This window comes from Pollachius pollachius, assembly GCF_949987615.1.
Source record: "Pollachius pollachius genome assembly, chromosome: 5".
Taxonomy (NCBI): Eukaryota; Metazoa; Chordata; class Actinopteri; order Gadiformes; family Gadidae; genus Pollachius; species Pollachius pollachius.
The window spans coordinates 8,361,106-8,386,244 of NC_136938.1; the positions used below are offsets into that span (position 1 = coordinate 8,361,106).

General features: G+C 45.5%; 3 protein-coding genes across 5 annotated transcripts; 1 reads left to right on the forward strand and 2 right to left on the reverse strand.

Moving 5' to 3' along the window:
* Positions 1–3,574: 3,574 nt before the first annotated feature.
* Positions 3,575–5,817, reverse strand: mrpl46 (mitochondrial ribosomal protein L46; the record flags this gene model as incomplete). The annotated part of the gene is made up of 4 exons (XM_079736912.1): positions 3,575–3,944; positions 4,411–4,581; positions 4,953–5,157; positions 5,581–5,817. 4 exons carry the CDS (start codon positions 5,815–5,817, stop codon positions 3,700–3,702), a joined length of 858 nt encoding a protein of 285 aa, XP_079593038.1. The 3' UTR covers positions 3,575–3,699.
* Positions 5,818–6,072: 255 nt separating this feature from the next.
* mrps11 (mitochondrial ribosomal protein S11) lies at positions 6,073–9,111 on the forward strand. Its single transcript, XM_079737424.1, has 6 exons — positions 6,073–6,244; positions 7,091–7,195; positions 7,429–7,527; positions 7,678–7,807; positions 8,198–8,263; positions 8,928–9,111. The coding sequence occupies exons 1-6, from the start codon at positions 6,189–6,191 to the stop codon at positions 9,033–9,035; spliced, it is 564 nt and encodes a 187-aa protein (XP_079593550.1). The 5' UTR covers positions 6,073–6,188; the 3' UTR covers positions 9,036–9,111.
* A 500-nt stretch (positions 9,112–9,611) lies between these two features.
* pdpr (pyruvate dehydrogenase phosphatase regulatory subunit) lies at positions 9,612–24,357 on the reverse strand. 3 transcript variants are annotated; one of them, XM_079737188.1, is made up of 18 exons: positions 24,242–24,357; positions 23,326–23,574; positions 22,766–22,899; positions 21,459–21,540; positions 20,972–21,135; positions 20,310–20,431; positions 19,593–19,710; positions 19,050–19,199; positions 18,436–18,628; positions 17,728–17,852; positions 17,268–17,423; positions 14,432–14,565; positions 13,938–14,086; positions 13,477–13,589; positions 12,256–12,350; positions 11,764–11,853; positions 11,504–11,686; positions 9,612–10,863 (listed from the first exon to the last, which is right to left on the reverse strand). In XM_079737188.1, exons 2-18 carry the CDS (start codon positions 23,568–23,570, stop codon positions 10,477–10,479), a joined length of 2,640 nt encoding a protein of 879 aa, XP_079593314.1. In that variant the 5' UTR covers positions 23,571–23,574; positions 24,242–24,357; the 3' UTR covers positions 9,612–10,476. The 3 variants fall into 3 exon arrangements, with proteins under 3 accessions (XP_079593314.1, XP_079593315.1, XP_079593316.1); XM_079737189.1 differs by having other exon boundaries at positions 23,326–23,577; positions 24,242–24,345; XM_079737190.1 differs by lacking the exon at positions 24,242–24,357 and having other exon boundaries at positions 23,321–23,458.
* Between the last annotated feature and the right edge of the window lie 782 nt (positions 24,358–25,139).

The following is a 25,139-nucleotide window of genomic DNA, read 5'->3' on the forward strand; positions in this document are numbered from 1 at the left end:
AGGAGAGAAGGAAAGGAGAAGGTTTAGCTGACTGCTTTTGTGAATAGCTACACAAACATACACTGCTGTCCCCCAACATAAATCTATTCTGGAGAACTTGACATACGAAAAACTGAATATCATTCATCGGTCCCAAAAAGCCCAATGAATGATATTCGTGATGAGGTACAGGCTCAGTTAGCCCAGCTGGGACATCGAGACAGTGAGGGAGACAAGAGGGACAGTGGCCGGCTGCCTGCCTCAAGAGACAGCATGGCTTCTGTCAGCTTGCCTTAACGGACAGTATGGCTTCTGCTGTGAGACAGTGAGTCACAAAATATGAATTATATTATTTACGTTTAAGATAATGTTTTGATTCGATTGTTAGATTGGTTTGTTTGTGTTGGTGTTATTTGATGTACGTGCCACAAAGTTGTATTGTTACATTATTTTTTTTTGTATCATATTGTTTTTGAATGCTTTGGCAAATAGAAACAGGTTTTTTGTCACGCAAATAAAGTTAATTAAATTGAGGATGAATTGAGAGAGGGACAGCGAGGTAGAGAGGAGAAGGGCAAAGAGAAAGAGAGAGAGTAAGCATAACGGGCAGAGGGGTAGAGAGAGAGAGAGAGAGAGAGAGAGATAGAAGTTTGGAGAGTTTGCGACATAGACAGAGAGACAGAGAGAGAGAGAGAGAGGCAGACAGAGAGAGAGAGAGAGAGAGAGAGAGAGAGCGGCAGACAGACAGAGAAACATAGAGAGAGAGAGAGAGAGAGAGAGAGAGAGAGAGAGAGAGAGAGAGAGAGAGAGAGAGATAGAGAGAATTGGGGGGGTTGTAGACAGAGAAAGAGAGAACGAGAGAGGGAGAGAGAGAGAGAGAGAGAGAGAGAGAGAGAGAGAGAATTTGGATAATGGAACAGTAGAGACTATGGACCAGAGGGGAACTCTGAGCTGACCAGGTGAGCATGTATGTGTGTGAGAGGGTGAGTGTGTGAGAGTGAGAAGGTGAGTGTGAGGGAAGGTAACGTCCTGCGCAACCAATCCAGTAAAGCAGCAGCAGATCAACACAGATGTGCTTCATGTCCGCCTGCATCCAATCATCCATGGTGTTTAATGTGGACATTTAAACAGCTGCTGGGAGAAAATCCCTCGGTCAAAACTAAATCCTTTAAAGCTAAACCCTTTTTAACCTGAACGACCTTCATCAGCTGTCTACTCTTCATCAATAACAAGCCTACTATCACAACTCTCTCAGTCTCCTGAACCTTTCTCCCCTCCTCCATACTCCTGTCTCCTCGTCTCCTTGTCTCCTCCTCTCCTCTCCACAATCTCCTCTCCTCTTTCCTCTGTCCTCTCCTCTCTTCTCATCTCCTTTCTTCTATTTCCTCCTCACCTCTCGCTTCTCTCCTCTCTCTCCTCACCTCTCTTCTCTCCTCTCTCTCCTCACCTCTCTTCTCTCCTCTCTCTCCTCACCTCTTGCTTCTCTCCTCTCTCTCCTCACCTCTCTTCTCTCCTCTCTCTCCTCACCTCTCTTCTCGCCTCTCTCTCCTCTCCCCCTCATTCTCTCCTACTCTCCTCCCTCTTCCCTACTCCTCTCCTCATCATCTCATCCCTTCTCTCTTTCTCCATACTCCTCTCTTCTCTCCCCCTCCTCCCTCCTCTTCTGCCTCCCCCTCTTTTCTCTCTCCTCTCTCCTCAACTCCTCTCCTCCTCTCATCTCCTCTGCTCCTTTTCTCATCCTTCCACTCCTCCTCCCTATTCCTCTAATCCCACTTCTCCTCGCTCCTACTCGCCTCTGGCCCTCCTCTCCTCTCTCCTCATTTCCTCTTTGTCTCTCCTTTTCCTCTCCTCTCTCCTGCTCTCCTTATCTCCTTTACTACTACTATTACTACTACTACTCTATTCCCCCTCCTCTCCTCTCTACTCCGCCCCCTTCTCCTCCTCTCCTCTCCTATCCTTTGGTAGATCAGGGATTGACAACTCCTCAAATCCAGCAAATCCAGGTTTTGCTGCATTGGAGTCAGGTGGATGGAGGAGTCTTTGCAGATCGTGTGACCAAATGAAATCATGTGTAGAGGGAGTGCCTGGTGACATTGTGAAGACAACGGGCAGCTCTTATGACCCTTCACCTCCAGCTCTCTCTCCAAAAGCACATCACCGGCTGGGCTTTTAGCCATGCCTGGAAATAGCCATGATTCATCTTTAATGACCACTGAGATGTGGCGAGAACAGAGATTCAGAACAGCAGAAAGATATTTAACTATGCTAGTATAGGGACAACTATTAGATTGCTCATTACCTAAGAAACATGCTATTCTCTCTCAAAAACACAAACACATAAACCCCCCTTCCTTCACTCAGTCAAGCTCTACCTGTCATCCTAAAGGTAGAAAATGTGTTGGGTTTGGGGTGTATAGTGAGCTATAGTGTATAGACATAAATAATTGACGCATCTGAAATGGGAAGTATGCTGTGTTCGGTCGAATAGGTCAATATTTTAGGATAGCTTGTTCTGGCCTTTCTTGTTTCACTCCCAGCAGATGGAAGTGTATTAATATTAGGGATGTGAACCTTTCTCTATAACCAGGCTATAAGTGTATACCTTTCTCGATAGCCACCGGCCTGTACCTTTCTCTATAGCCACAGGTCTGTACCTTTCTCTATAGCTATGAGTCTGTACCTTCTCTGTAGCCATGAGTCTGTACCTTTCTCTATAGCTATGAGTCTGTACCTTTCTCTATAGCTATGAGTCTGTACCTTTCTCTATAACTTTGAGTCTATGAGTCTGTACTTTTTACTTTGCATATTCATTTATCGTACCTAAAGTTTGTTTGGAATGTCATTCTAATATCTCGAAGACTATAATTTGACCTCATAAATAAATTACAGAATTGGCCTTCTTGTAATTCCCAAAAAGGTTTGAGGGCTTGCTTAGGTTAACTGATAACTTAAAATTGGCTTTCGGATTTAAGATGGCCATTAATGAACCTGCAAGTGACTTGCAAACAGTCAACAAAGATATTTTGTTCGATTTTAATAATCGTTAAAATTATCTCAAAATCTCCAGATGACAGAAATCCTAAGAGGGGATGGTATGGGGTGGGATTTTGCAGGGGACGTCAAATAAATTGGAGGCATCCATCTACACAGATTACAGGAAGAAAGCTCTCACTTATGGGCATATTATATTCCACACATATGATAGAAATCCTGGTGTATCTACTATAGCAAATCTCCTTCACACCAATTATAATATTACGACTCAAATCCCCCCTTTTATAGACCTACCCTTCTTAGATCCATACCTGTCTTATTTGTATCAAAGGCAATGAACACCACGGGATTTAAAAATAATTGTTTCTGTGGCTTCTGCCTATGCATTATGCACCCTGGTTACATGCGCCTATCTGCTGCGACGCTGCCCAGAAACCTGTATATATATATATATACATACATTATATTATATTAGAGAAGGGTGTCCAGTACAAGGTCAGGTGTGTGTTCAGTTTCTACAGACGACCAGGTCCACTTTTTTATGATGAAACCTTTATTTTATTTTTTGTACAAAATCTAAAATAACAGAACATAGCACACATGTAGGAGAGGGTATATGTAAGGGTCTGAGGTCAAGGAGAGGCTACATGTCTTCAGGTCAGGGGTCAGAGGTCAAGGAGAGAGTAGGTATCTTGGAATCAAAGGTCAAGAAGGGGTTTCTTGTGGTCAAAGGTTGAGGAGGAAGGGCCTGATCTTATCGAGGTAGGACGGCTTCAGGTAGTCCTTGAGTTCACTCTTTCTGACCCAAAGGGAGGAGGGGGATGGAGCCGGGAGGGGTCCACTCACTACAGCCTTGAAGAAGAACACCTTGACCCCTGTGACCCCCTCGCGGCCCCGCACCGACCGGGGCATCCGGTACTTATAGAGGCCACAGGGGGCGTTGCCCAGGAAGACCGTCTGCAAGTCTAGACCTGCAAACCGGACACACATTACATCATCATCATGTCTAGACCTGCAAACCGGACACACATTACATCATCATCATCATGTCTAGACCTGCGTACCAGACACATATTACATCATCATCCCTAATGCATGATGAGATTTAGACATCTATTGTCTGAAGTGTTGTACGCTATATTCAACCTAGATTGAAAAATGATAGGTTCTTGTCTAGAATCTCTTCTAGATGAATCGCTCGCTGATGCGCTCAAGTCAGGTGGTTGTCTCATACATCTTCAGCCATCAATTAATAAAATTTAAGGGGGCTTCATATGCAAATGTATCTGAAACAACTTATAGTGTCAAAAATAATTCAACTTCCATTCTAGGAGATTGTGAAAGCCATGGAGTGGTACAAACATGAAACCTGGACGTGTGCACATCAACAGTGGCTTCCCAGATTATGAATATCAACTAAACGATGTGACTCATTACCAGGTGTGGCAGAGAGGGCTCTCTGGGCGGTGGTCCTCAGGGTCTCCCCAGCCTCCCATGGGGTCTGAGGCAGCAGCCACAGCCTCTCAGGCCCCACCTCCTGCTGGGTGAGGAGGAGCAGCGGCTCAGCCAGGCAGCGGTCGGCCCGCTCCAAACTCGCATCTACCACACCTGGAATACACAACACAACATCTGGATAACACATCACCTTTAATACACAACCCCTGAATAACAAAGCACAACAGCGGGATAAGAACATCTGGATAACTAAACACCTGAGTAACACAACAAAACACATGAATAACAACATAGCCTGGATAACACAACACCTGTGTAACACAACACAACACATGAATAACACAAGACAATACCTGGGTAACACAACACCTGAAACACACAAGACAACACCCGAATAACACAAGACAACACAACACCTGAAACACAGAAGACAACTCCCGAATAACACAAGACATCACCTGTCTAACACAACACCGACGCCTCAATAAAACAACATTATAACGTGCTGCGATGTGACTGCCCACCTCGGGCCCGGGGTTGGGTGGCAAACCCCTTGAGTCTCTGCTCCCACGCGTCCTCCAGGTCCTGTGTGAGGACGATGTCCTGGTCTCTGTCCGCCTCCTCCTCCTCGTCCGAGTCATAATCCACCGCCTGCCTCCTCCTCAGCCTCTCTTTGTCATCAAGAAGACGGAGCTCGTGGTCTGACATCAGGCTACGCTCCAGCTCCATCTGCAACAAACACATCAGCAACATCAACACCTACTAACCCCTAACAAACCGAGCACACTAGACAAAACCCTAACCTCCCCCAACGGTAATAACCTACACTAACCTCAAAAACGAACCTCTAACCCTTAACACCAACCTCCAACGCTTGCTTCTAACACTAACACAAAGACATAACACGTACCTCTTAGACTAACCTATAACCTCTTAACATTTACCTCTGATACTAACACCTACACCTAAGTTCTAATACTCAAGCTACACCTGGAACATCAAACAAGTCAACCAACCCTAACACTAACCCCACACCTCTAACAATATCCCCCGAACATGCACCCTCACTAACGCCCGCTATCATAAGCCTAAACCTGAACACACTCTGAGACTATACAGGCTCGTCTCTAGCCCCAACACCTTGATGGGTACCTGGTTCATCAGCTCAGAGAACTTGGCCTCCAGGGGTCTCTGGTCCGCCGAGATGACCGCTAGCCGCTGCACACACGCCGCCCCCAGCAGCCTCCACGGCTCCGGCGCATTTTGAACTACAGCACCGGAGAACTGGCGGATCCCCGTCTTACCGGACGCTAAACGTCCAGCAGAGTTGGACAGTTTATAGAGTTGATAGAAACAGCGACCTGCCATCTTCACCACGGGCGCTGACATCTTGCCTCTCCCACAAGTCCTTGCGGCGGACGAGTTCATTAAAGGAAACAAAGGGGTAGTCTAAAATCATAATTATGTTGTAGGAAACTAACGCTCGTCTGAGGTTTAATTTAAACTGATTTACAATGCTTCAAATATTTACACGCCATGCCATTTGTTCTGAATAAAAACGGATATTAATATTATGTAAGCTGTAGTGAGTGAGTATTCAGTCAACCCCGACGACTTGGACTAGACTCAGCAGGCCTGGTTCAATGTCAGCGTGCTGTTGAGCTGCTCGGACATACACAAAATATCACCAAGTATCACCTCTTATCAAATCAAATGACATAGTATCATATATGATAACACCTAGAGCGAACACGTAAATCATGTTCAAGCTGAACTGTTCGTTAGTCGGCTCCATAAAGAAGTTGTGCTGCTCCAGGTAAGGGCTTCATACTTCATACAAGGTGATATAATGAAACATAGGATTTATACCGTATCGTTTCGTACCTTTTATATTGTCTGTAGTTTTGAGGATCTTTGGTTGAATGGAGACTCAGTTAGTGTGGTTTAGTGTAGTTCAGCAAGTGTAACGTTAAATAGGCCCAAAAAAATGTTTAACATGGTGTTAAACATTTTTAACAATGTTTAACAAATTAACATGGTTCATAATAACTTGGATCAAACGAGTGTTCCAACATGTTTCATACTTGTGTTCAACATGGTTGATTTTAACGTGGTGATTTTAACATGTTTCATACGTGTGTTCAACATGGTTTATAATAACATGGTTCATACGTGTGTTCAACATGGTTCATATTAACATGGTTGATAATATCAACCATGTTAAAATCAACTTGATGTTAACATGGTTGATATTAATATGGTTCATACGTGTGTTCCACATGGTTCATATTAACATGGTTCATACTTGTGTTCAACATGGTTCATAATTACTTGGTTCATATTAACATAGTTCATACTTGTGTTAAACATGGTTCATATTAACTTGGTTCATATGACTGTTCGATTCATACGAACATGGTTCATACATGTGATTAACATTGTTGACATTCACTTGTGCAGCAGCACATATGTGTCTCAGTTGAATGGAGCTCACTTATATCTCGGAACCACTTCCATCAGGCTTAAATGTTTGTACTAGTACTGTCATTTTTATGCTTCCATTCATAAACTCTTAGCTAAGCGTTAACATGCATTACTTGTCAAGCTACACCCTATTCTAAGAGTGATGAGGTGTTTTTATGTCTGGGTGGTCTTGGTGTAGCCGGGGGGCTGCCGGTCTGCAGCGGGCAGTGGGCACTAGCTCCGCTGGGCAGGAGGAGCCCGCGGCGGCCTCAGGGGCCGCAAAGGAGCCGGCCAAGGACTTCAGGTACCGCTTTAATAACAACCGGTCACCATACAGGCATGGAGGTTAACGCTGTACAGACTGCAAAGACCTGGACAGATCTGAAATGTCTTCAATGCGTTCAATTTAACAGTTATTTGTACCTTATGTATACCCCTAGTTGCACATTTGTCATATCTTTGGGGTTCTATATTTGTGACTTTCTACCTATTCATCCTATTTGTTATACCATGTGAATGTGTTCTCCTTTTGGTCAGTTTGTACGCACCACTGCCAGGTCAAGAGAGCAGTCTCCGGTGGGCGGGTCATAAGTTTGACCAGCTGCCCATCGCTCACATCAAGGCCACTTACAACAAGTAAGAATCGCTGGACCAACTGCTCTGCTTTTCTCGGGGTCGCCATGGTTCTGTGGTACTCTGTTCCTGCAGTATAAATAGTTCTGTCGTTTGAATGGTTCTGTAATATTAATGGTTCTGTAATATTAATGGTTCTGTTGTCGCGGGCAGTACTCACGTCCAGGTCACGGACAGTGCTGGCCTGTCATTGGTCAGGACGTCATGTGGAACTGAAGGCTTCAAGAACATCAAGAAGTCGACGCCCATCGCCGCTCAGACTGCAGGACACTCGGCTGCCATGGTGACGACACATCCCATAATAACCCTGAGCTTTATCTAAACATGATGGCACTTAAGTAACCATGATGATACTGATACTTTGCCTGTGCTAGATTCTGTGGTTGAGCGCAGGATAGCTAAAACAGGATGTTACCTACTGTAGCCAACCTAGTTTTGGTCTGTGGTCGAATGATCTTTTGCTTTGGAAGCTTGCTAACCGAATGATAAAAGCTGTTAGAATTCCCTAAATGATAAGGAAAGGTGCTTCAATGCTTCCTTTTTAATCTCCTTTAGCATAGGGTGCACTGGAACATCCTTTAAGAAAGGAATATAGATAATGCAGGGCGCCCCTGTTAAAGCTAGGAGCTAACTTGTAACTAGCAAGCTAACGTTGTGCCTGTCCTCCCAACAGAAAGCCGTGGCTAAGGGCGTGACCTACGTACGTGTCATGGTGAAGGGTCTTGGGCCGGGGCGCTTGGTGAGTCTCTACACCCTCCTACACCACCTCCCTCTCAAAGTCATCAACTCCTCTTCCTACACCTCCTTCTCCTAATCATTACCTCCTACACAACCTCATCTCATAGTCTCCACTTCCTTCTCCTACATCACCTCCTCCTCCTCCACCACCTCCTCCTACACCACCTACTCATAGTAATCAGTCCCCCCTCCTTCTCCACCTTCTCCTACATCACCTCCTCCTCCACCACCTTCTCCTACACCACCTACTCATAGTAATCAGTCCCCCCTCCTTCTCCACCTTCTCCTACATCACCTCCTCCTCCACCACCTTCTCCTACACCACCTACTCATAGTAATTAGTCCCCCCTCCTTCTCCACCTTCTCCTTCACAACCTCCTCTCATAGTCTCCACTTCCTTCTCCTACATCACGTCCTCCTCCACCTCCTCCTACACCACCTACTCATAGTAATCAGTCCCCCCTCCTCCTCCTTCACAACCTCCTCTTCAGTCATCACGTCCTCCACAACTTCATGTTCTTTAGATTGTCAGCCCTCTATATATAAAATGTACTCTTCACTTATTCGTATTATATTCTTGAAATTCCCAGATAGGTAATATATACGTATGTCCATGTTTCTCACTTTGATCTAATGTGATCTAACAGTGCCCCCTTTCTCTCCAGTCTGCTATTAAAGGTCTGAGTATGGGCGGTATCGAGGTGGTCTCTATCACAGACAACACCCCTGTCCCACACAATGGATGTCGCCCACGCAAAGCCAGGAGGATCTGAATGGACTAAACCATGTTGTACTGGAGGGGGCGGGTTGTGTTTATAATGTGCAAATAAATTAAAATGTTTTTCATGACTTTGCTGGTGTGGAGTTATTTGTGGAAGTACACACTCGAGAAGAGCGCAAACAGAAGCTGAACTTCTTTGTTTCTCTTTGTCTTGATATCGGAGGCATATTAAATCATATAAATCTCACGTCATAGGTCAATTCTTTATGCTAGCTGTTGATACGGTTTAGCTGCCAGTTCCTTGATGAAAGATTATCCTTCATTTACTCCATGGGAACCACCTGAGGTACCAGAAGGTGTTCACTGGGATCTAGTCTGGGTTGGTGTTCACTAGGAGCTAGTTCGGTTTGGTGTTTACTAGGAGCTAGTTGGGTTCGGTGTTTAAACAAGGAGCTAGTCTGGTGTTCACTAGGATCTGGTCTTGGTTGGTGTTCACTAGGAGCTAGTCTGGTTTTCACTAGGATCTGGTCTGGGTCGGTGTTGAAACAAGGAGCTAGTCTGGTGTTTAAACTAGGAGCTAGTCTGGTGTTAGCAAGAACCTAGTCTGGCAAGTGCTTGATACTTTTATATTACATATGTCTTTAAGATCACAGGGTCTCACCTGCATTTCATTTTGGGTACAGCAAACATAACACTTTTCTGAAAAACATGCACAGATAATCCAGATGGTGGGGTATCAAGAGAGAGAGGACAGATGAAGGGGTATCAGAGAGACAGGGCAGATAACGGGGTATTAGAGAGAAAGGACAGATAACGGGGTATCAGAGAAAGGACAGGGCAGATAACGGGGTATTAGAGAGAAAGGACAGATAACGGGGTATCAGAGAAAGGACAGATAATGGGGTATCAGAGAGGAAAGATGGTGGGGTATTAGAGAGAGAGGACAGATATTGGGGTATCAGAGAGGAAAGATGGTGGGGTATTAGAGAGAGAGGACAGAGTGGGGTATTAGAGAGAGAGGACAGATATTGGGGTATCAGAGAGGAAAGATGGTAGGGTATCAGAGAGAGGACAGAGTGGGGTATTAGAGAGAGAGGACAGATATTGGGGTATCAGAGAGAAAGGACAAATAGCGAGTAAGAAGGGACAGGTTTGTCAATATATAAAATATACAATACAGTGGAGAGTCAAACTCCAATACCCCATTGAGCAAGGCACATTTAGGTAATGTCTGATCAATAAAGGCAGCTCCCAGTATAACCAGTAGCAGACCGTGATTATACCGGGCAGCCCCCAGATGAACCAGTTGCAGACTGGTTTAAGTGTGCGATGGTGGAGATGATGATGGCGATCGGTGTGTAGTGACTGTTTTGGAGTGTGAAATGAGTCTGCTTCATATTGCACATCGGGGGGGGGGGGGGGGGGGGGGGATAATAGCCAGGGACAGAGGAGTGGGCTCGGGTTGGAGCTGTGAGGTCACTTCCTGCCGTTGGTTACTCGGTGGTCAAGGTGCCGAGGTCCAGCTGGTCCTTGCGGCGGCGCTGCTGGCTGAGCAGGGAGCTGAAGGGGTACAGCTTGGCCTTGGCGGCGTACAGCTGCCCGGCGATGTCCACCTCGTAGTCCCCGCGGGTCACAAAGTCTGCGGCCAGGCCCCCGGGGGTCTCCACGAAGCCCAGGCACACGTGGCGCTCCAGGGTGTAGCTGTAGGCGCTGGAGGTGGTGGCGCCCACCAGCTCCTTGTTCCGGAGGATGGGCTCTCCCCACCAGGGCCACAGGTCCAGCTCCGTGTCGTGCTCCTCCAGCACCAGCATCACCAACCGCCGCGCCACGCCCTCCTGCCGCTGCTGCAGCAGCGCCTCGCGGCCCACGAAGTCCATGTCCTGGAGGGGACATGGACATGGTTACCATGGTGACTAGAATATGCTGGTGTGGACTTCACGGTTACCATGGTGACTATAATATGAGGGTGTGGACCAGGCTGTAAACCTTTGTGACCAGGCAGTAACCATTGGAACTATATTATGATGGTGTGGCACAGGACGTCACCATGGTAACAACAATATGATGGCGGTTTCCTGGCGATAGCCTTGGTGGCAATGACATGATGGTGGTGACTATGATAAGATGGTGGTGAACGGGCAGTAATCAGGGTGACTATAATGGGATAGTGTGGATCAGAGAGTAACCACGGTGACTATTAAATGATGGTGGGGACTATGACATGACGGTGGCGACCAGGCCGTAACCATGGTGACTATAATATGATTGTGTGGCCCGGGCCCTAATCACGTTAAAAATAATATGATGGTGGTTTCCTGGCGATAGCTTTGGTGACAATAATGTGACGGTAGTGAGGCCTTAACCATGGTGACAATAATAGGATGGGGGTGACCAGGCAGTCATCGTGGTGACTATTATAGGATAGTGTGGAACAGAGAGTAACCATAGTGACTATGATGTGATGGTGGCGACCGGGCCGTAACCATGGTGACCGTGGTATACGACGGACGGGTGTCTCACCGAGTCGAGCTTGACTCTGAACTCGCGGCCACACTCCAGGGGCGTGGTGAAGGAGTCCAGGTCCTGACCCCAGAAGGCGAAGAACTTCTCGATGCGGAGGCTCCTCAGGGCATAGTAGCCGGCGTTACGCACTCCGTACTTCTGGCCCACCGACATGACCTCGTTGTAGACATGGAGCGCATACTGGGGGAGGGAGACCAAGAGATGAAGCTCCAGACTGTGTGTGTGTGTGTGTATATATATAAAGTATATATATTTACCTCAATGGGGATGTAGAGCATGAAGCCTGGTTCCCCGGTGTGCGTCATACTCATCACTCTGATCCCGTTGGCGTAGCCTACGCTCATTTCCTACACACACACAATTAATATCCATTACATACATGATGTTTATGGTAGTTAATAATTACTATAGTAACAATGATAAAACTTGAATATTATATATTATAATATGAATTAATAATGATGGTTAATATAGTAATAATGATTATTATACGATAATATTATTCTCAAAATAATAATAATATTAATTCATAATGCAGCAAGAGTTAGCAATCTTTTAAAGAAACCCACACTCTACCAACAAATTACTTTTTTACAATATGACGTCAATTCACGTCATCTGCATTCAATTTGACAGAAAACATGGGCTTCTATTAGCCTTATATATTCTAACATAGGTTTGGATGTCAATGGTAATCTATACCTTTCAAAACACGTAGGAGGTCTATGGTTATCTATGGTCATCTATACCTTGCAGAACATGGAGGGGAAGTGATCAGGCGTCATGGAAACGTAGGACAGCTCAGCCAGGATGTCTGTGGCCCGGGGACCAATCAGATTGAGAGCTGAAGGACAGAGCATGAAGTGAGTGCAGCCCATGCAATATAATGGGTTACTAACAAATAACAGGGAAATCACTGATAAACGTCAAAATGATTGAAAGAATCAACAAATAATAATTATTGCACAATATAGACATGTAAAGTGCACCACCTTAATAAAACAATCCTCCAATTGATAAGGAAATGGGAATAAGAGATCAGAGTTCAAATATGGAATCATTGATTCAGGAACTAATATGTGTTCTATCTTGATGAAATGTTAAAAAGTTGAGTCAATTATGTGTAAATATATTTTTGCTTTAGCCTTGGATCACTATAGCAAGAGTTGTGTTGTTGATTTATTGATATGATTGTTTCATAGATATGCCAGCCACCAATCTGAAGCAGTATTTCTCACACATACTCAGGCAGCTCCTTTAAAGAAAAAAATAAAAAGGTCTGAGAGAACAATGCCATCCAAGGGCGTGTAGTTTACTTATATCCTACCATAGTTGCAACATGTTCTCATTAAAGTGTTTGTGAATACCCTGTTTCAGCTGGAATTCAAACACAATGAGATAAAAAAAAACATGGCGTGTCATCGCAATGTTTACGACCCACAGCAACTTTGTGATACTTTATAAGGACAGTTGTTGTGTATGAGCATTATAATGACCAATGCTGTGTATAAAATGTGCCACATACTACACAAAGGGAACCATAACCCTCCCTTGGACGTGAACATACAACTTAACCGCTGGTCGGAAAGAGCTTCACCCATCCACGCACACCCTGTCTTTGTCGACGCAATCAACAACAACCACCGCCCAGACAGAGCTCCAGATAACCCCACACACCTCACCCCCAGTGTCCCTTCATTGAGAAGTTAAAGAGTATACTAACAGGCACGCAAAGAACGTGACCTGAGGCAGAGTGGGACGTTCACCAACTGGATGGCAGAGACAAGAATTTCTTTTGATTTAACTCCTGCTTTCTCTACATGACGTCTTAGCCATGTTTCCGTAATCATGATAAAATGGCACACTATGGCTATGTTGTCTTCAAAATGGCTACGTTGAAGATCATATAAGATATTATCAGGTTTAAAACAAAACTAAAAAAAAACGATTTGGAAGTGATATGGACTGACCAGTGTACTTCCAGGACACGTCCTCTAGGTGGAGCTGTGGGTCGTTGGGCATGAGTTTCTTCATCCAAGACCAGCAGTGGACCTGCTGGTCACTTGGGGAGATGATGAAGAAGCTGAGGAAGACAAGCAGTCTGTTAATTCTACGATTCTAGAATAAAGACAAGAGGTATAAGTAGAAGTACTGATATATCTTCATTTAGATATTTCTATTTATTTGCGTGGTAGTAGTTAGTAGTCTTTATCCTCATTTTATTAATGAGGTAGGGGATAATGAGTACTTTGATACCAGAATAGTAGAATAAATTCAAGATATTTCTGTACCACTTATACTAACTAGTAATCAGTACTGACTAGTACTGATATATCTTTATTTAAATGTTTTTATTTATTTGCGTGATATAGTTTTAATATAGCCATTATCCTCATTATATTAACGAGGTAGGTACTATAACAGGTCCTACCTGTTTTTGCTGAGGCGCACCACACTGCAGTCGTTCTCGTAGCCTCCCCTCTCGTTCAGCATGCCAGTGTGGACCATGTGACCCACGGGGACGTCCACGTCGTTGGCACACAGGAACTGGAGGTAGTCCAGGGCCTGGTCCCCTGTGGACTACAGACACACATAGACACTAATTAAATTCTCTCTCTCTCTCTCTCTCTCTCTCTCTCTCTCTCTCTCTCTCTCTCTCTCTCTCTCTCTCTCTCTCTCTCTCTCTCTCTCTCTCTCTCTCTCTCTCTCTCTCTCTCTCTCTCTCTCTCTCTCTCTCGTAGGGGAGGTGAGAGGAGGAGGTATCGGGTGGAGGAGAAGGAAGAGGGTAGAGGAGAAGGTGGTAAAGGAGGAGGTTTGAATGAAAGAGCAGGGGGTTGTTAAGGAGGTAGAGGGCAGTGGGGGAGGTATAGATTATGGTATAGATTATGGGAGGATGTGGTAAAGGAGGAGTTACAGCGTTCTCACCGTCAGCTCAAACTTGGTGAAGGAGGACATGTCGATGACACAGACTGCCTCCTTACAGCACTTGACCTCTGACCCCACCAAGTCGAACCAGTCGGGTTTATAGAAGGTCTTACTGTGGTCCAGAGACAGCAGATCTACACACACAGACACAAACACACGCACACACGGTCACAGGTCAGGCTTCCTGGTTTCATTGAGGAGGATGTGCTTAAGAGAGATGCTGTAGAGATAAAGCGTCTCTTTATAGCGTTGCTGCTGTTGAGCTACAGTTTGAGCAGCTGCTATGGCGCTGGGAGGAGGTGCTGTAGAGAGCAGAGAAGGAGCTGCTATAGAGCTGGGAGGAGGTGCTATAGAGAGCAGAGAAGGAGCTGCTATAGAGCTGGGAGGAGGTGCTTTAGAGAGCAGAGAAGGAGCTGCTATAGAGCGTGGAGGAGGTGCTATAGAGAGCAGAGAAGGAGCTGCTATAGAGTGTGGAGGAGGTGCTATAGAGAGCAGAGAAGGAGCTGCTATAGAGCTGGGAGGAGGTGCTATAGAGAGCAGAGAAGGAGCTGCTATAGAGCTAGGAGGAGGTGCTATAGATAGCAGAGAAGGAGCTGCTATGGAGCGTGGAGGAGGTGCTATAGAGAGCAGAGAAGGAGCTGCTATAGAGCGTGGAGGAGGTGCTATAGAGAGAAGAGAAGGAGCTGCTATGGAGCGTGGAGGAGGTGCTATAGAGAGCAGAGAAGGAGCTGCTATGGAGCTGGGAGGAGGTGCTATAGAGAGCAGAGAGGGAGCTGCTATAGAGCATGGAGGAGGTGCTATAGAGAGCAGAGAATGAGCTGCTATGGAGCTGGGAGGAGGTGCTATAGAGAGCAGAGAAGGAGCTGCTATGGAGCATGGAGGAGGTGCTATAGAGAGCAGAGAAGGAGCTGCTGTGGAGCGTGGAGGAGGTGCTATAGAGAGCAGAGAAGGAGCTGCTATGGAGCGTGGAGGAGGTGCTATAGAGAGCAGAGAAGGAGCTGCTAGAGAGCTGGGAGGAGGTGCTATAGAGAGCAGAGAAGGAGCTGCTATAGAGCGTGGAGGAGGTGCTATAGAGAGCAGAGAAGGAGCTGCTATGGAGCGTGGAGGAGGTGCTATAGAGAGCAGAGAAGGAGCTGCTATGGAGCGTGGAGGAGGTGCTATAGAGAGCAGAGAAGGAGCTGCTAGAGAGCTGGGAGGAGGTGCTATAGAGAGCAGAGAAGGAGCTGCTATAGAGCGTGGAGGAGGTGCTATAGAGAGCAGAGAAGGAGCTGCTAGAGAGCTGGGAGGAGGTGCTATAGAGAGCAGAGAAGGAGCTGCTATGGAGCTACAGGAGGAGCTGTTATAGAAGTTTGAGGAGAAGGTGATGTAGAGCTAGGAGCAGGGTCTTTAGAGTTATGGGAGGAGGTGCTATTGAGCACCTCCTCAGTTAGGGTTATAATATATACAACCACCTGATGCCGCCGTTTCATTTCCATTCAAAAAGCTTTATGGCACGACTATTGTTTTGAACAGTATTACCGATGCATTATTTGTCTTTATTTTTTGTACTTGATGGTAGTATGTTTTCATTCCCTACTATTAATCCTATTCCCTAGTGTTGTACTTTGTTATTGTATAATAATATTAAAAAGTATATATATATAAAAAAAAGTTAGAATTCTTTTTCTTTTACACATTGGTGTTCAAGGCGGGGCCCTACTGATGCCTTAACCCTACAGTGCAGCTGGGGCTATAGAGCTAGGAGGAGGTGCTGGAGGAAACACTGCAGCTGGGGCTATAGAGCTAGGAGGAGGTGCTGGAGGAAACACTGCAGCTGGGGCTATAGAGCTAGGAGGAGGTGCTGGGGGAAACACTGCAGCTGGTGCTATAGAGCTAGGAGGAGGTGCTGGGGGAAACACTGCAGCTGGTGCTATAGAGCTAGGAGGAGGTGCTGGGGGAAACACTGCAACTGGTGCTATAGAGCTAGGAGGAGGTGCTGGGGGAAACACTGCAGCTGGTGCTATAGAGCTAGGAGGAGGTGCTGGGGGAAACACTGCAACTGGTGCTATAGAGCTAGGAGGAGGTGCTGGAGGAAACACTGCAGCTGGTGCTATAGAGCTAGGAGGAGGTGCTGGAGGAAACACTGCAGCTGGGGCTATAGAGCTAGGAGGAGGTGCTGGGGGAAACACTGCAGCTGGTGCTATAGAGCTAGGAGGAGGTGCTGGGGGAAACACTGCAGCTGGTGCTATAGAGCTAGGAGGAGGTGCTGGGGGAAACACTGCAACTGGTGATATAGAGCTAGGAGGAGGTGCTGGGGGAAACACTGCAGCTGGTGCTATAGAGCTAGGAGGAGGTGCTGGGGGAAACACTGCAACTGGTGCTATAGAGCTAGGAGGAGGTGCTGGGGGAAACACTGCAGCTGGTGCTATTGAGCTAGGAGGAGGTGCTGGGGGAAACACTGCAGCTGGTGCTATAGAGCTAGGAGGAGGTGCTGGGGGAAACACTGCAACTGGTGCTATAGAGCTAGGAGGAGGTGCTGGGGGAAACACTGCAGCTGGTGCTATAGAGCTAGGAGGAGGTGCTGGGGGAAACACTGCAACTGGTGCTATAGAGCTAGGAGGAGGTGCTGGGGGAAACACTGCAGCTGGTGCTATAGAGCTAGGAGGAGGTGCTGGGGGAAACACTGCAACTGGTGCTATAGAGCTAGGAGGAGGTGCTGGGGGAAACACTGCAGCTGGTGCTATAGAGCTAGGAGGAGGTGCTGGGGGAAACACTGCAACTGGTGCTATAGAGCTAGGAGGAGGTGCTGGGGGAAACACTGCAGCTGGTGCTATAGAGCTAGGAGGAGGTGCTTTACCTTTCCCGGCAGGGACAAAGTACTTTGGTCTCTCGAAGCCGTGCTTCTCCATCCAGCGCGCCCCCTGGGTGTCAAGCCGGTCATACAGAGGACTGGTCCTCAGCTGGCGACCCGTCTGGTAGTCCCAGCGGGGAACCTTCAGCTCATACAGAAGGGCTGACAGACAGACAGCCAGACAGACAGACAGACAGACAGACAGGTAGGTAGGTTGAGACTATAGTTGGGTCGGATCACCTTCACACACATAGTGAACTGAACAAGTGTTCACTTGCGGTATCAATATAGTCTCCCAAAGTATTATAGAGTCTCCCAGAGTATTGTAGAGTAGTAAAGTCTCCCATAGTATTCTAGAGTAGTATAGTTTCCCATAGTATTCTCGAGCGGTATAGAGTCTCCCAGATTATTGTAGAGTAGTATAATCTCCCAGAGTATTCTAGAGGAAGAAGAGGACGAGACTCACGCATGACCTCCATCACCCGATGTCTGAGGAAGGTTCGACTGCTCTGCAGATTGCCAAATCGCTTAATGTCCAGGGGCCACACGTTAGCTGTAGGATAGCCGTACGCCATCCACTCTGCAAGATACCTGGAAATATTAATAAAGGTAATATTAGAACCATACCCCATTCGCTTTGCTAAATGTGCTTATTAGTTATAAACTAGGAAGCGTAACTAGAGTAAAAAACTAGGATATTTTTAGTAATAAACTGGGGTATGTAACTAGAGTTGTAAACTAGGATGTGTTACAAGAGTAATAAACTAGGATGTGTTTGGTAATAAACTAGGATGTGTTTGGTAATAAACTAGGATGTGTTACTAGAGTATTAAACTAGGATATGTTTATAAATAACTGTGTTAAGTCATCAATAGGATGTGTGACTAGAGTAATAAGCTAGGACGTGCTTGGTTATAAACTAGGATGTGTTACTAGAGTATTAAACTAGGATATGTTTATAAATAACTGTGTTAAGTCATCAATAGGATGTGTGACTAGAGTAATAAGCTAGGACATGTTTGGTTATAAACTAGGATGTGTTACTAGAGTATTAAACTAGGATATGTTTATAAATAACTGTGTTAAGTCATCAATAGGATGTGTGACTAGAGTAATAAGCTAGGACGTGTTTGGTTATAAAGTAGGATGCGTGGGGTAAATAAGGAGGTGTTACCTGCCCGCGCCCCCAGCCAGTGCCAGGCCAGAGGAGTTCATACCAGCCAGGACGAAGTAACCGTGCACCCCGGGGGTCTCCCCCATCAGGCAGCGCATGTCAGGGGTGAAGGACTCTGGACAGTTGACCAGCTGCTGGATCTCTTCTGACTCCAGCTGTGGCATCCGCCTCAGCAAGGCGCTTAGCATGGGTTCTAGTCAGAGGAGAAGGGGTTATAACAAACCACCCTATATCAATACAATATCACATTTATACACACAATAGAACCCCTAAATGAGCACTGAGGTAAAGGTCAGAGGCTCCTAGTTAGAGGTCAAAGGTTAGACATCACCCCTAGTGTAGAGGTCAGACGTCAAATACTAGTGTAGAGGTCAGCTCCTAGTGTAGAGGTCAGAGGTCAGCTCCCAGTGTAGAGTTCAGAGGTCAAATACTAGTGTAGAGGTCAGCCCCTAGTTTAGAGGTCAGAGGTCAGCTCCCAGGGTAGAGTTCAGTGTTCTGTTCCTGGTGTAGAGGTCAGCCCCTAGTGTAAAGGTCAGAGGTCAGCTCCCAGTGTAGCGTTCAGTGTTCTGTTCCTAGTGTAGAGGTCAGAGGTGAGATGAGCTCATGTGCTGTACCGAAGTGGTCCCAATCCTCCTGCATGTTCTGGACCTCCAGCTGGTTCCGTCCCTCTGTGAAGATTGGTTTAGGATTCTTTTCAAAACCCCCCGAGAGAACGCCTCCCTGCCAGGGACGCACATAGATCCTCCCGTCCATATCCATCACCACTAGGGACACAGAGAGACATAGATCCATCAACACTAGAGACACAGAGAGACATAGATCCATCCACACTAGAGAAACATAGATACATAGATCCATAAACACTAGAGAAACAGATACATAGTTCCATAAACACTAGAGAAACAGAGAGACATAGGGTAGAGGGAAACAGAGAGACATAAATCCATTACCAACAGAGAAACCGACAGACATAGAGACAGAGGAAGACAGAGAGACATAGATCCATTACCACCAGAGAAACAGATATAGAGACAGAGGGAGACAGAGAGACATGGATCCATTACCACTAGTCATAAAAAGACGGAGAGACAGAGAAGCATAGAGAGAGAGACAGAGTGATAGAAGTGAGAGGAGAGGGTGCGTTTGATGTAAGAGACCTGGTGTGTTGGATGGGAGCGGCTGCTTCAGAGGCTTGCTGAGGAGGTAGAAATGTTCACAACCATGAAGAGGAATGGAAACCTTCACCTCACTTGCCTGGCCCAGCTCATAGCCCCACTGGAACACATTTAAGCATATATTACATACAATATTATATATAATATGTTTATATATATTATACATGTTATTTTAAATACACCATTATATTTAATTATTCATATGAAATTAATTGCACAAAAATTACTAAATATTATTAGGTAAGTGCTGCAAGGCAGTGCCCAATTTATGATCTTCTCAGGCTTTATTCTTTATTACTTTCATTATTATTCCAAATCTTTGCCATCGATCTCCTCCCAAAATTTTTCACTTAAAGACTCCATTAACAGTATAACCTTTCAGACAAGAACCTGTCAAAGAAGAACCTGTCCGTCTAGCAAATGTCACACTACAACCTCACCTGTCCTTATAGGACCTGTCAAGAGTACAATCTGTCACACTAGAGCCACACCTGTCACCATGGAACCACAAGCAAACCTCACCTGTTACACAAGAATCTCATTAGAAGCTGACGTTTTTAAGATAAGAACATCACTAGAACATACCCTGTCACACTAAAACCCCGCTAGAAGCTATCGGACGAGAACTTCACTAAACATGTCAGACTAGGACTTCAGTAGAACCTCAAGTATCACATTATAACCTCAGGAGAATCTCACCTGTCCCGCACAGTTGACAAAGTATTCACAGCTGATTGGGCCGCGGTCCGTCTCCACTGCGGTCACGTGACCTTTCTCCACCAGGACCTGCTGAACAGTGGTCCTCTCCAGAATCTGAACGCCTGTACACACACACACACACACACACACACACACACACACACACACACACACACACACACACACACACACACACACACACACACACACACACACACACACACACACAATCAATCAATAAATAAATGCTGCAATGGGGGAGGGATTCTGAGGGACAGCAGTCTTTTTAGGTCTGAGCAGTCTTCCGCCTGGGTCAAAAAGTCCCGGACCTGGTTGTCAATGGTGATCTTTGATGTAGCTGAAAGCCTAATGCTGGAGCTAGAGTGGATAGATTCAAATTGTCTCGAGCCTCAAGACCAATCAGGTGCAAAACTTCCTCCTAGCAAAGCTGGATCCACAGTTTTCAATGGACTATAATATGTCTTTATTTAAAAAACAAATGTATAAATAATATTGAAATCGATTTGCTTAGTTAAGCTGAACCATAACCCTGTAGCCCAACTCCAGGGCAGGGCTGACCAACTGAACCTCTAAAGCATTTAGGGATAGTCACTGCCAGCGAATCAACCAATCAGACAGAGCCTTTTGAGCCCAAGACAGACCTTGTCCTGCAGCGGACACAGCCAAGGCTCGGTTGACATCGGGCGGGGAGACGACAGCGTCTCCGGGGAGGTGCAGCGCCCCCACCAGGTCATGGATGTTCACCAGAGAGTGGAGCTTAGAAATCTCCTTTGGCTTTATAATGCTGCAGGTAATGCCCATAACCCTTGGGAGAGAGAGAGATATAGAAAAAAATCCTCCATATTGTAAATACTATGTATTTTTGTGTTATCTGTTTCTAGGAGATACTGTAATTTTTATAATATTGCGTTTTATACTTATATTATACTATATACCCGACCTTTTTATTTATTGTTTACCTGCTTTAGCAATGCAAATTTATATTTCTCATGCCAATAAAACTTTTTTTTTATTGAATTGAATAAGGAGAGACACAGAGAGAGATAGACAGACAGCAACAGAGAGACAGAGATCACGTCCAAACATCAGGTCAGTCGGGATACCTGCCCTGTTTTTTTTGTTTCTTACCTGAGTCTCGAAGCCAGGCGCTTCAGAGACAGGAAGCGGTCTTGATTCTGAGCAAGGCAAAGAGAGCCGGTCTTTACATAACCTGAAAGACACAAAACATCAGGGTTACCCTGTAGAGTATACTTACCCTATGTTGATTGGTGTTAAGGAAATGTTTTTATGATAACAGGGTGTTGTTGAATTGTTACTATGGTAACAGGTTGTTAAGATATGTTGCTATGATAACAGGGTGTTAGGGAGGTGTAACTATGGGCCCGTCCACACGGAGCCGATTTTTTGGTGAAACCGCATAAGTCTTGCGCGTTTTGGCCGACCGTCCAGACGGAGCCGGTGGATCCGGTGCCTGAAACCGCACATTTCTGCAACCATGTCCGAGGGTGGTTTCAAATATATCCGGACCTATGCGGTTTCGTGTTAGGATTCGTGTGGACGCCTGAAACGTAAACAATGACGTCATTGCCCCCCACCAGCTAGGCGACATCAGAGTTGTGTTGATTTTTTAATTTATTTTTTTATTTGTACTCTTTTTGTAGCTTTGAACACAGCCCCTTGATAAATTGAATTACTAACTGTACATTAAAAAGTATTTCTGCTCAAATTAAAAGGTTGGAAATCCTCGTGACTGAATGTTTGTACATCACGCAGGCTGTACGCACGCAGGCTTGATGAGCTCCACTTTTTTCTGTGGAGAACCAGCGTCTTGAATATTTACTACAGCGTTTCTACAGCTTCATGCGGTTTTGCAATGATTCCGTCTTTACGGAGGTATTCCTGAACTGCATAAAACGAAACCGGATCGTTGTCGCCCGTTTTGGTTCCGTGTGGATGGGGCCTATACCACCAGGTGTGAGTGTGATTAGCCTTACAAGCAGTTTCGAAAATCATCTATCCATCACAGATCTAGGTGGACACGCCCACTAGTGATGTCAAAAGGGGCAGATTTTCGAAACGGCTTGTAAGGCTAATCACACTCACACCTTGTGGTATAATGTCCCCTTTGAAACTACTTATTTTGGATTAAATGTGAAATCTCAAACTGAAATGCAAAAGGTTTTAGAAATGTAGGATAAGATTGAAATTGCCCTCTGTTAGTCACCCGTCACTAGCACTGGCAGAAATGTCAGGAACATCAATGAAATGTTATGGCTATACCTCTCAAATCTAATGGTAGTGAGCGGCAGCTAAATAAGTGAGTGACAGCGAAAGAACAGTGAAAGAAGGCAGGGACTAGCTCAGAAGAGGGTGTTTGGTTTTCCTGTTACCTTCTTTTTGAAGGTAACAGGGTGTCTCACTATCATACCATGTACCTGTGTTGACTCCAGTCTCCTCCTCCAGCTGCTGGTAGAGGCTGTTGGAGTAGTCTGCCATTTGGCTCTCGATGGAGATGGCCTTAGCCACGCTGACGATACCAGCACACATTCGGGTGGTCCCGGCTCCCAGCCTGTGTAATAACCATAACTTAACCATATATATATATATATATATATATATAATCATAATCACAATTGGAATAATAACTATAACTACAACCATAACTATAATCATTACCATAGCTATAACTATAAATTAAGCTGTATGCCTTCGGAGACATTTAGGCTGTACCGAAGCTCTGACGTAACCTAGTTTGCCACAGACCGATAAGTGGCTGACCACACACATTTTGTAGTTTTGCTTGCTGTCTTATAAAGTAACACTGTAGAAAACTGTTGGTTCATAAAAAACACTCAGACTACGATTCAGGCAGGGAAAGATACACACTATGAATTGATTGTTTTATTTTATTTTTTGGGGGGGATTTCAAATATTGAAATCTATTTGGGCCAGCCCTATATCTATAAAGAATAACACAAATAAACTATCACCTCACCGTCCCTGCTCCAGCAGTAGGATGTCATTCCAGCCCAGTTTAGCCAAGTGATAGGCTACGGAGGTCCCCACAATGCCCCCCCCACAGATCACCACTTTGGCCTGGCTGGGCAGTGGGGGCTGGCTGTCCCCACTGACTGCCCTGCGATGGCTGGAAACCCTATGAAAGGCTCCCCCCTGGAGTTGCAGCAGCCTGGGGAGCATAGCAGGGGACAAGCCCCTACAGCCCCACACGCAGTTACGCATGGACCTGCTGGCACACATACATGTAGTCATTTTTATGCTTTGTGATTAAAGAACAGGCTGCTTTTGGGTGCCAATGGAATGCCAGTACAGCAACAGCTCTGTACAGCGTATATATGTAGTTTACTACTATAGCTAACACTGGTGATGGTTTAACTGCAGCTTACCATTTAACCAGCGAACACTATTTATGGTTTTACAGTTAACACTAGTCATTGTTTAATTTCAGCCTACCAGTTAACACTATTAATGGTTAACTACAGCTAACTAGTTCACACTATTAAGGGGGTTTAACTACATCTAAACAGTTAACCGGCTAGCACTAGCAAGGGTTTAACAACAGTTAAAAGGTTGCCCTATTAATGGCATCACTAGAAAATACCAGCTGGGCTAGTGCTAGTTAGCAGGCCTTTAGCTCCAGCGTTGCTAATGACCTCCGACCTTGAGCAGAACCATGGGGGTCAACCCGGAGGCTCTCTGCTCTGGGTCGGTGTTGGTTCGTTTATTAGTTACATTTGATCTGACTTGTTTGCACGTGGCTAATGCTCACAGTTGTCACAGGTCAAGGCTTACAGCAACGTTAGCTTCGGGTTATTGTTGATACAGTAGACGTGTTTAATCATAAACGTTACTTTAATCACTGTGTGCTCTGTCTGTTTTAACTTTATGCTCACCTTATCCAATTAATTCAGATGGGATATGTGGAACAATGATAAAATACCGTTAAAACATCAGCTCTGACAGCTAAGCTAATGTGCTAGCTGTTTACAACTATCCTCTTCTACTTCTTCTTGTGTTGCCTGCTCAGCTTCAGGGCGCACCAACGCCACTTCTGGTCTTGAAGGGAACTGAAGTCAACTGTAATAGATCTGACGTTAATTGGCATTCCTATTAAGTTGAGCGTTCACTGAACTTTTGCCCTCAGCATAGAATCAGTGTGATATAGTTAGATGCTGCTCCAGCCCATGAATTTAGTAGTAGTACTACTAGTACTCATACTACTACTAGCTAACCCTCAGACAGCCTGGAGATCTATTTTGCTAAAAAAAAAAAAAAAAAAGGAGCATGAATACATATCACTAAATGTTTTCTACGTTTGTATAATTTGTATAATATTGAATTTAGATTGCTCCGACAAAAATATGGATAATCAAGAGTCTGGAGTATAGCTTAATCCTCAAGTAACAAGTGGTCCCTCAGAGGTAAATAAACTAATGTAGGTAATGATCTTTTGAATGAAATGATTGGATGGTTATCCTGTCTTTCTACCCAACGACCGGAGTCATCCACAAGGCCAGGCAGGGCCTTGTGGATGACAATTAGATTGTACAGCTACTGGCTCTCCTTCCGAGAGAGACCTAGCGGAAGGGGTGTGTTTGTTCAGTGTGATTCATGTTACACCGCGACCACCAGAGAGCGCTGTGTCACCCGGGACTACCAGAGGGGGCTTTGTTACCCGGGACCAAAACTCTTCCCAGGACCACCAAAGGGCCCTACGTTACCCGGGGCCACCAGAGGGCGCTGTGCCACCCTAGCCACCCAGAAGTGGGTAAAACTTCTTCAAATGAACTC

Coding starts and splice junctions, on each gene's coding strand:
- mrps11 (XM_079737424.1), top strand. CDS start 6,189: ATGTTCAAGCTGAACTGTTCGTTAGTCGGCTCCATAAAGAAGTTGTGC. Junction 7,196..7,428: donor GAGCCGGCCAAGGACTTCAG/GTACCGCTTTAA, acceptor CCTTTTGGTCAG/TTTGTACGCACCACTGCCAG. Junction 7,528..7,677: donor ATCAAGGCCACTTACAACAA/GTAAGAATCGCT, acceptor TGTCGCGGGCAG/TACTCACGTCCAGGTCACGG.
- pdpr (XM_079737188.1), bottom strand. CDS start 23,570: ATGCGTAACTGCGTGTGGGGCTGTAGGGGCTTGTCCCCTGCTATGCTC. Junction 17,424..17,727: donor TCGGGTGATGGAGGTCATGC/GTGAGTCTCGTC, acceptor TCTGTCTGTCAG/CCCTTCTGTATGAGCTGAAG. Junction 14,087..14,431: donor TCACCAAGTTTGAGCTGACG/GTGAGAACGCTG, acceptor GTGTGTCTGTAG/TCCACAGGGGACCAGGCCCT.